General features: G+C 34.7%; 3 protein-coding genes across 6 annotated transcripts; 1 reads left to right on the top strand and 2 right to left on the bottom strand.

Moving 5' to 3' along the window:
- Positions 1-2240: 2240 nt before the first annotated feature.
- Positions 2241-4529, top strand: LOC125196711 (E3 ubiquitin-protein ligase RMA1H1-like). Of its 3 annotated transcripts, XM_048095325.2 has the most exons (3): positions 2241-2393; positions 3589-4154; positions 4243-4529. In XM_048095325.2, the coding sequence occupies exons 2-3, from the start codon at positions 3594-3596 to the stop codon at positions 4261-4263; spliced, it is 582 nt and encodes a 193-aa protein (XP_047951282.1). In that variant the 5' UTR covers positions 2241-2393; positions 3589-3593; the 3' UTR covers positions 4264-4529. The 3 variants fall into 3 exon arrangements, with proteins under 3 accessions (XP_047951282.1, XP_047951280.1, XP_047951281.1); XM_048095323.2 differs by having other exon boundaries at positions 3589-4529; XM_048095324.2 differs by having other exon boundaries at positions 2253-2398; positions 3589-4529.
- A 925-nt stretch (positions 4530-5454) lies between these two features.
- On the bottom strand, positions 5455-7381 carry LOC125191601 (polyubiquitin-like). 2 transcript variants are annotated; one of them, XM_048088990.2, is made up of 3 exons: positions 7233-7381; positions 6664-7123; positions 5455-5685 (listed from the first exon to the last, which is right to left on the bottom strand). In XM_048088990.2, exons 2-3 carry the CDS (start codon positions 7117-7119, stop codon positions 5587-5589), a joined length of 555 nt encoding a protein of 184 aa, XP_047944947.2. In that variant the 5' UTR covers positions 7120-7123; positions 7233-7381; the 3' UTR covers positions 5455-5586. The 2 variants fall into 2 exon arrangements, with proteins under 2 accessions (XP_047944947.2, XP_047944949.2); XM_048088992.2 differs by having other exon boundaries at positions 6642-7123.
- A 938-nt stretch (positions 7382-8319) lies between these two features.
- On the bottom strand, positions 8320-9984 carry LOC125196508 (protein FAR-RED ELONGATED HYPOCOTYL 3-like). Its single transcript, XM_048095041.2, has 2 exons — positions 9856-9984; positions 8320-9304 (listed from the first exon to the last, which is right to left on the bottom strand). The coding sequence occupies exon 2, from the start codon at positions 9251-9253 to the stop codon at positions 8504-8506; it is 750 nt and encodes a 249-aa protein (XP_047950998.1). The 5' UTR covers positions 9254-9304; positions 9856-9984; the 3' UTR covers positions 8320-8503.
- Between the last annotated feature and the right edge of the window lie 440 nt (positions 9985-10424).

The following is a 10424-nucleotide window of genomic DNA, read 5'->3' on the forward strand; positions in this document are numbered from 1 at the left end:
TTAAACTAATTGTTAGCACCCAACTTTAATCACTTCTTTTTTTTCACATTGTTTTCATTGTATGGTACAATCTCAAGTTTTTATTTGATACCAGCATTGTTTTTATCAAATTTAAATATCATACGACCATGATAAATATTCCCTCCGTTTCGTTTCATAGTAATAGAGTCATTTTTGTCATTTTGATACATTCCATAGTAACACATTTGTCTACACCTACTTTACTCTCTCTTACTTTTTTCTCTCTTTATCACTTTACCTTTTTCATTTTTCACTTTATTCTCTCTTTATTTAACTCACCTAACACAATTTTTCTTAATCTCCGTGCCGAAAAGTTTCACCTCCATTACTATGGAACAGAGGGAGTATATTCGAACCAAATTTAATTAATAACTTGATTTTGTCACGGGAAATAAGTGCCAGGTTTGACAATCAAGGTAATTAATTTTGCCTAATTCATTAAAAAGAAAAGAAAAGGGTGACTTAATCCAGTATAAACAATAAACACCATATCCATTCTAATTTATTCCCATTATTTTACATCCACTTCAAAATATACCTAAAAATCTAAGTCCTGTAAAATACACGTCGTTTAATTTTGGGAAATTGTTTTATAATTGCTGTGTTAACATTTTTAGTAAAAAATGATGAATAGCAAAATTTAGAGATCTGAATTCTTTTCCCACTAATCCCCTACCATAAGTAAAAGTTCATTGATTTGGAATAATATTGTAGAAAGTGAAAAAAAGGGTTTCTACAATTTAAATTTAGTGTGAACTTCAAAAATGGTCCCTGGACTATGGGTTTATCTCGAAAATGGTCCCTGGACTTTAAAAATATCACCAGTAGTCCCTGGACTAAAGGTTAATATCAAAAACGGTATTTTGAGACGAAAATGCCCTTTTGAGGGATTTTGAGGGGTTTGGGCAATTTGGTCTTTTTACACTTTTAACATTTTAAATCTGATATTATTTTAGTTATGTACTAAATCTGATATTATTTCAAAATTATCATTCTTCATCCCTTTTGTCATCCTTCACTTTGTTTCTTTATTTCAATATTATATTTAATTTTACAAAATTATATTTTAAATTTCAATTTTTAAATATCAATAATTTTTTTTAATTAAAACTATTAATTCATGGACACTATAAATATTGATTGAAACTATTAATTTTTGTTATTTAATATAATATTAAGCTGAATTGAAGAAGTACAGAAAAACAATATTAATCGTGATGGAAAAATAAGAGCTATTCTATTTAGCCTTCGTTCGGTTGTTATAATTGCTTGTGATTGAATATTATGAAGTCGACTAAAAATTTTGTATAGGAGTATTTTTGTTGAAATTTTCTAGTCATTTTGATTGATTGTTTTCAAATTAATAAACGAAAATTATATTAGTCTTACATTAGACGCATATTAATTTCAGAATAAATCGTGTTATATTGTCTATTTATGATTAAAGCTATTAAATATTGATTAAAACTAAGACGTTGTTATATCTTATTGATTAAATATTAGACACTATCAAATATTGATTATGACTAATAATTTTTGTTATTTAATCATTTTTATAATTAAAAAAATTTATTGATATTTAAAAACTGAAATTTAAAATTTAATTTTGTAAAATTAAATCTAATATTGAAATAAAGAAACAAAGTGAAGGATGACAAAAGGGAAGAAGAATGATAATTTTGAAATAATATCAGATTTAGTACATAACTAAAATAATATCAGATTTAAAATGTTAAAAGTGTAAAAAGACCAAATTGCCCAAACCCCCAAAACCCCTCAAAAGGGCATTTTCGTCTCAAAATATCGTTTTTGATATTAACCCTTAGTCCAGGGACTACTGGTGATATTTTTAAAGTCCAGGGACCATTTTCGAGATAAATCTATAGTCCAGGGACCATCTTAAATTTATTGAAAAATTAAAAAAGTAGACGATTTACTAATACTATTTCTATAATCAGGAATTTTCAATTCCATAACATAGATAAAAGAATTACAGTAATTATTTTGACTAGTCCTATTCATTTCCATAACATAGATAAAAGAATTAATTACTACTTATGTTAAATAAATATTGTAAATCAGTGGAGCGGAGTGATTGACGGAGAGCGTGAAAGAAAGGCGCGTGCATTCGACGCAAGGCACATGCTCCGGCAAATAATTATCCAGTGCAACGCGGTGCAGGTGAGCCATTTCCCAATCAGCTGTCTATATAGGTGAAAGCGCCCTACGTTTATCCACACTCACATCGATTTCTCGTTTCCATCAAACCGCCAATTGTTTCTGCTTCTCCCTCCTCTCTTTCCCTCTCTTCCTGTAAAAATTAACCTGCTGTATCTGCTTCTCGCTCTACATTCCGCTCTACCTTCATTTTGGTAAGGTTTGTTACGGGAATTTGTTTAGGTTTACCTTATTTTTTTTAGATCTCAAGCATTTCATTGTTTTCAATTTTTTATTTATTATTTTGATTGAAGGTGGGCGAATTTTGAATGGATACCCTTGTTTCTCAATTAGGCTTCCGTGGTTTTGTTTTTGTTTTTGTTGTTTTTTGTGTGATTAGTTATGAAATTCATTGACCGATATAATCTGGTAGATTTCTGGGGAATGTTTCAATTTTACCAAACGATAAGAATTATAAATTTAAATTGTCATCCAACCATTGTCTCTGGAATTGATTGGTTTAGTTTTTAGTTTGTTTATTTAATTTCAGTTTGGAATTTTCTAATTTGAATAGAAATTGTTTGAGAAGTTTGAAGGATTGAGAGTCTTGGAATGGGGAGGATTTTGTTTGAAAGGGCTGATGTGGTAGTAAAAAGTCAGGTGTTCCTTTACACCTTTTAGGGAAATTTTTTAGAAAAGGTGCTGGACAAGATATTTATGTGAAAAAGTTGTTATTTGTTTTATAAAAGGTGAGATTGATTTCATTTTAAATGTGAATCAGGCATGAAAGTGAGATGTAGAATTAAAAGAGAGTTTTCAAAATGGAACGGATGGGAGTTTAAAACTGTGTTTTAAGTTTCTTGGATCATCATCTTCTTTTCTTCTAAAATTGTTTACATTTGTCGTTTCTTTTCTTGAAAAATCTGTTTAGCACTTTTTAATTGACACCACTGTAAAATCCTTACAATTCTAGTGGCACAAGATCAGCTTTTATGTAATCGGTTTGAAAGCTGTTGAGTGTCTGTTTGGCTATATCCAGAAAGACTAAATTCTCAATCTTGGACCCATCATCTATTATTTTCTATATTTAATAAACCAAATAAAAGCCTGTGATAGTTTATGAGATGCCCCAGCCCAGGCTGGAAACATTACTTGTCTTGTTCTTTTCCTGGAAGTATCATTGGACTTGGCCATTTTATCTGTTAAAAAATCTCCAACATGATTCAGCTTCAACACGTTTTATGGTTAATTCCATTTTCCTTTGTATTCTTTCATGTTTTGTGTGATTACAAACTAATATCTTTTGACTTGAGATGTTCTTTCCTGGAGATGCTACCAAAATGTTTTTCTATGATCTTTATGTATGAAAAATCATTCCTTTCCCTAATATGTTTTGTTACATGTGTGTAGTTATCATGGCTTATGAGCAAAGCTTTAGTGCCCCAACCATGCATTTGGGATCCGAGGGTGATGTCTCGCACAAACAAAAATGGAGTTCCGTTTCACAGGTGGCAGAAAACCCGAATGGAGGGTTTGATTGCAACATATGTCTAGAGTCGAGTCATGAACCTGTGGTAACTCTGTGCGGTCACCTGTACTGCTGGCCATGCATATATAAATGGCTCCATGTTCAGAGGTCATCGTTCGAGTCAGATGAGCGGCCTAGATGTCCGGTCTGCAAGTCATTCATCACTAATGCTTCTTTGGTCCCCCTCTATGGTCGAGGCAGGTCTCCGTCCGAGTCTGAAGTCAAGAAGTGGCAGTTGGATGCAACTGTACCTCCCAGGCCACCAGCACTCGGGTTGAATACCTTGCTTGCTACTTCACCATCAGTTTCTTCCGATTTGAATCAGCAAAACCCTCCAAACCCGTTTCATCAGGAGAATCAACAGCAGTACTTCCCCAATCCATTTGGCAACTATTCTTCGATCCCTCCACCCATTACAACCAGCTTCTTTAGCCCAACAATCAGCATGGTCAGTGAAATAGTGTTTTCTGGTATGTTTGGGAGCACAGACACCAACTTGTTTGCTTATCCGTATACAAATTCTTACCCCTTAATAGGAAATGGTAGCCCGAGGTTGAGAAGGCACGAAATTGAGCAGGACAAGTCGCTGAACAGAGTGTCGATCTTTCTTTTCTGCTGCATTGTTATGTGTCTTCTCTTATTTTAAGTTTGTAATTCTAGAATCAAGTGTTGTATAGCTGTGTATAGATCATTTCTGGGAGAGCAGTAGAGTACATATGAGCGTGTTGGAGATGTTGATGATGATGATGAACGGGTGGGTATATCCTTCCGTACATGATTTTTTCTTGTTATGGACAGGAATCAAACTCACAATTATCTTTTACAGAGATTTTCTCTTGTTATGTTTGTTTATTTGGTCCTCTGGTTAGGGTTGTGTGTTGATGTTCAACTGTAAATTTTGTCAATGATTTTGTCGTGTAAATTCCTTAAGTTTGGACCAAACACCGACAGTTGTGGTCTGCTTCGAAACCTCACGCAAAACTGTCACCAAGGCACATAATTATAACACTTCTATGAGCCTTTTCTCTCATCTCTGCAAGTTTACGATTTCTTTCCCTTCTGACTTAGAGCATCCACTTCTGACTTAGAGCATCCACATCAATGCTCTTGCCAAGAGCATGATTGTGGGTCCGATCTATTTTTATTCATTTTTTACTTTCTGCTCTTTTATCGGCAAGAGCATGCTCAAGGTCCCACCATTTTATTATTAAATTTAAATATTTCAATTACTAAAAACTTTCCACAATAATAAATGTATTAAAAATACCTGAAAATACAACTCCATTAAAAATTATTAAAAAATTAAAAATTACATAACTAAAATCCTAAAAAATATGAGAGAGGTATGAGTGAGAGATAATTTGATGTGGAAAATGGATGATGAATGTGTGTATTTATAGTTAATTTTGGGATTAAAAAAATTTTAAAAAAAATAAAAAAATTTGAAGAAAAGGTAATAAAACGGCTATATTTTTGGGAATCCGAAAATATTTTTTTTTTATTTTTAGGATTATTTTCGATATTTGTTTAAAAAAACGTGGAAATTTCAACCATTGGCGAATAGGAGAGCGCCACGTCAGTGTGCTCTGCAGCACGGCAGTGCTCTTACTATCGAGCATGACCATGCCGTCGGCAAGAGCATAGTGGCGAGCACGGTACTCGCCGCGCCGCTGTGGATGCTGCTCGTCTAATTTGATTTCATTGTCTGTAATTTTTGAAATTTTAATAATTTATTTTACCATTAAAAATATCACAATTTAAATTAATATTCTTTAATCATCCATAATTTAAATTGAGATTTTTTAAGTACTACATTGACACTTGATGAATATTTGTTTCATGTGATGCAGATCCAAATAGATTTAGACTTACGAGACAGACTACATTTGGCAGACGCCATTCAAATTGCACAGACACGTCGATTCAGCTCTGGATAGTAAGTATTTCTGCTGGCAAAACCATTTTGGATGAACGAACACCTGACACCAAAATGCAAGGAAGCAGATAAAGAAAAAACTGTCCCATGCTCATCAGTTGTAGTACTATGAAAGCAAGCTTGAAAGTGGAAAATGTGTATCTCTATCTAACAAAATTCCAATTCCACCCACTAACTACATCCCAACCATCTAACTTTATCATCCTTCTTCTACATTGTGAAACCAATTCAGCAGATATCTCATTTGAGAAAACTCAGAAGTCGATTGGTTTGCAAGATTAGGAAAATGTAACCTCTCGTCCTATCCCGAATGCTCAAGTGAGATATAGGAAAAACTAATGTTTGCAATAAGAGCCATATGGTGTAGCAAATATCAAATGATGGGTATTACAGTAACATTTTCCCATATAAATGGGATGATTTATTTTTGCATTTTCATAGCCTCTAATTCAATCATTAGCACAGCAAATGCAATGTGATGATTCTAGATGACATATGAGATAACCTAGTGACAACATTACCCAACCAAAATTCATTTGGATGATGAAATGAAAAGTTCCACGAAATAACAAGCTGGCAAGAAACCTGGAAGATATGTTTTAGTAGTACAGTTGTAAAATTCTTATTTTGCATCAACTTTGACAAAGGCCACGGTCCCCTCTACCTCACTAGCCACTTTCTCCTTATCTCATCGTCTAGCCTTATTTTTACCCTCTTTTCAAGCTTCAGGTGAAACTTGAATCCTAAGGGAGATTCTAAATGAGAACACTAGAAAGAAGCAAATTCTAGCACTTCAATATTTTAGCAGCCCAGGATAATGCAAAATTAAGCATGAAACTGAATATCACAATATCATCAAGGAGTCACAAAAATTGCATAGTCATCAGAATTCAAGGCTGAATTGCATACCATAGGAAAAGACAATGCTTGTTATTCAAGATTCGATATCAGTTCAAAATCTCTAAATTCCAAGAGAAACGAAGTTTTAAATGTATAAACCTCTTCCGCAAGAGTGGCTTACTTGAACCTCCTTCCGGTTGTGGTTGTGGTTGTGGCGCCGCGGCTTCAATTCCCCCAATTTATGCCCCACCATATTCTCAGAAATACGAAACGGCACGTGTTTCCTCCCATCGTAGACGGCAACGCGGTGCCCGACCATTTCCGGAATGATGGTGGAAGCCCTAGACCAGGTCTTGATCAACGAGGACGAGGTCTCGTTTAGCTGGGTGATCTTCTTCAACAAGTGATTGGCCACGAAAGGAATCCCGCCGAGGTGCAGCGTGGATTCCTTCTGAATGTTGTAATCGGCGAGGGTTCTGCCGTCCTCCAACTGCTTCCCGGCGAAAATCAGGCGCTGCTGATCCGGCGGAATCCCTTCCTTGTCCTGGATCTTCGCCTTGACATTGTCGATTGTGTCTGAGCTCTCGACTTCGAGAGTGATGGTTTTGCCGGTTAGGGTTTTCACGAAGATTTGCATCTCTCTGTTTTTGGGCCAAATTGCAATTGAGTCCTTCCTCTCTGATGATATTCCAAGAGGTGCGCAGACACGGAAAAATGGAGAAGAAGAATTAGATGAAGAAAACGACTTACCTGATTATGGAGAGTGTGAAGAAAATTTGGAGATGCAGCGCAGCCACTGAGAAGGCGAAAATACAGACAAGATTGAAGAAGATTAGGTTTAGTAGTAGTTAATTAATTATACAGTATGTAGTACTATTTGTTTTTGGATTTGAGATGGGCTAATTAATTACAGTACATATATGACAAGGCTAATTAATTATTATAGGTACTATGTAATGATGCCGAGTATTTATTTGTTTTAGGATGAACACGGTTTCATCAATATTTAGTTCAAAAAGTTAATTCATATTTATTTATTTTATACTCCATAAATTATTACTATTAATTATTTAATTTGAAGTTAGTGTACTCCCTCCGTCCCGGCTAAAAGATGACTTAGCCGGCACGGGGTTTTAGGAATTATTGGTTAAAGTGTTTAATTATAGAGAGAAAAAGTGGGTGTAAGTATTAAAGTAGAGGTAAAGTTCATGATTTTAGAGACCAATTTCCCGGGAAATTGGTCTCTAAAATCATGAACTTTGTCTAAAATTTGGTATTTCCCATGAACTTTGAAATTGGTATATAATATCACGAACTTTGCATTTTGTTTGGTATTTCCCACGGCATGTCTATTACTATATTTGACTAACTTACGAGGCTTTTTCATCATACTTCACACAATTAAATCAACGTGATTTTCAACGTAACTTTTTATCCTACATGTTATGAACTTAAAAAGTGGTTCAAAATATTATAAAACATATCACGGTTGCCTACGTTAAATAAGATTTTGATGAAAATATCTTATTTGAGTGAGTTTGGGAAATACCAAATAAAATGCAAAGTTCGTGATATTATATACCAATTTCAAAGTTTATGGGAAATACCAAATTTTAGGTAAAGTTCATGATTTTAGAGATCAATTTCCCTTTTTTATTTAATTTCTAATATTACTTTCGTCCATGGAAAACAGTTTTAACAGTGGAACCCATATAAAATTTGGTAAAGTATGATTACATATTACAGAATCTGTTAATCCAAAACACTGATCTACATCAGTACAAATAATCACCGAGAGAGAAAATGTCTACTTACCAAAATTTGAATCCACAAGACATGCAAAAACTCTTAATTCATATTCAATTGATAGTGCGCACAATTACACACTTTGAATCACCATTCCTACAGCAAATGTACGAAGGACTAAAAAATTTAATGCAAACTAGTACTATATACTTCATATAACAGAAATCTTGATACTGTTTTGTTTCTCCTTGTATTCTGGGTAAAACATGATTTTGTCAACATAATCTAGTATCTAGTTGTTCTTCCCTCTCCATCTCCCTCACACTGTTCATAATGTCATGGATCTTATTTCCGAGAGATCGATTCTGTTCCTCGATGTGTTCGAATACCATTTCCAAATGCCTTTTGTATGCAGCAACCTTCTTTTTCTCGGTAGCCAGCTGCTGCGATAGTTCCCGAATTTTATCATGCTCGTTGGGGTATTGATCGTAAATGAGATCCTTACGGCCCTTACCGGGAGTTAGAGCGTGACTATGCTCCTTGACGAATTTTGTAACGGTCCATTTACCCAAACTCCCTTTTCTAACTAAAACCATGGCTCTGCAACCAACCCTCGTCTCCGCCCTTTGGCGTACCATCTTCTCCCGTTTCTCACCCATCCTGAAGCCCTCTCTGTTGCAAACCAGTGCCCGGCCAATGGCAGTTCCATCACGCCTTGATCGAGAAAGCTTGCTGACACGGACGACAAAACCAACTCTTGTCGCGTACGAGTTGTAAAAAGCATGTGCTGCAGCTTCAGACTCAAACTCTTGGCCGATATATGGTTCATCGGTAGGGGTGTTGCAATCAACATCCTGCAACTCGAACAATTCCATCTCGGAGGAATCTTCGTCCACTTTAATATCTAGTCCACGATGGAGCACCCCATCAGCAGAACTCCCGACAATCGCATCTGTTCCTCCTTGGTAATCAGTAGAACTTCTAACTACCTCACCATTTACATCACCATTTATCTCACAATCCATCAAAATCTTGAGCAATCAATAACTAGCTCCTAGCTACTTCAAGATCCATAACTGCAAATTAGGATCGCCTTCAGTCGAATTCTACGATCCACAATTCATCCCAAACTTTGGACTTCTATCGTCATATAAACACTCCTGGATCATTTTAGGGGCTATTTGGTTTGCAAGATTATATCACGAGATTAAATATGTACTATTTGAATCCTAGATGGATAATTATGTGATAATTAGTCATAGTCACCTACTCCAACTAAAATAATCTCGAAACTAAATCCTAGACTACATATCATGATCAGTTTGTCTAACAAACCGAACCGTCACTAAGGATACTTAAAGCCATAGTATAATCTATTTGATGCCAATTTCAGAGTATAAAATGCTAAGGAAGCCATTTATTGTATTTACACAGTTGAAGACCCTAAACATACAATAGAATTCCAAAAAACAAAAAAAAGAGTAACAGAATTCAAATCAAATGTTAGCAATCGGCGAGATTACACGATTGTCATATTAAAAAAAATCTCAAATTCAATATACAAATAAAAAAAATGAAAATGAGAGGATTCAGTAGATAGCGCTAATTGACGGAGAAGGAAGCGTACCGGAGGGATTGGCGTGGCCGCCGCTGCCGCTGACTTTGAGGAGGCGAAGTGGGGCCCCGGCAGCACCAGCAAAAGAGAGAGTTGGGGTTTTTCGTTTTTACGAGATGGAGTGAGTATATAATTCATGAATTTTAGAATTTGGTATGGCGGTACACGTATACTGGTCCGAATAGCCCGCTAAATATATAGAGTTACGGTTGAAAATTTCTAGTTCGATAAAATTACAAGCCTATTACCCCGTGCACGATTAATCTGCAACCCGTTAGGGCTAGACCCAAAAATCAGATGGACTGGTCTGAAAACCCAATAAAAGTTTTGTTGTTCGATATCTATTTGTTAGACTTTTAATTCGACACTTTATTGATTATTTTTATAATACAGATAATTAAAAAAAATAACTTTCAATTTTATGTTGAATATACAAATTATATACTAAATTTTTATTAATATAATAATAGATAAATAAATTAGAAATTTCAAATGCACTATAAAAATATTTAAATTTCTAAAATATGCTTTAAAATTTCTTTATGTTTATGGTTTTATTTTGCACAAATCTCAAATATTAG

The sequence above is a fragment of the Salvia hispanica genome, chromosome 4, assembly GCF_029641045.1.
Source record: "Salvia hispanica isolate PSC_SH4W2 chromosome 4, Shi_PSC_v1, whole genome shotgun sequence".
Classification (NCBI taxonomy): Eukaryota; Viridiplantae; Streptophyta; class Magnoliopsida; order Lamiales; family Lamiaceae; genus Salvia; species Salvia hispanica.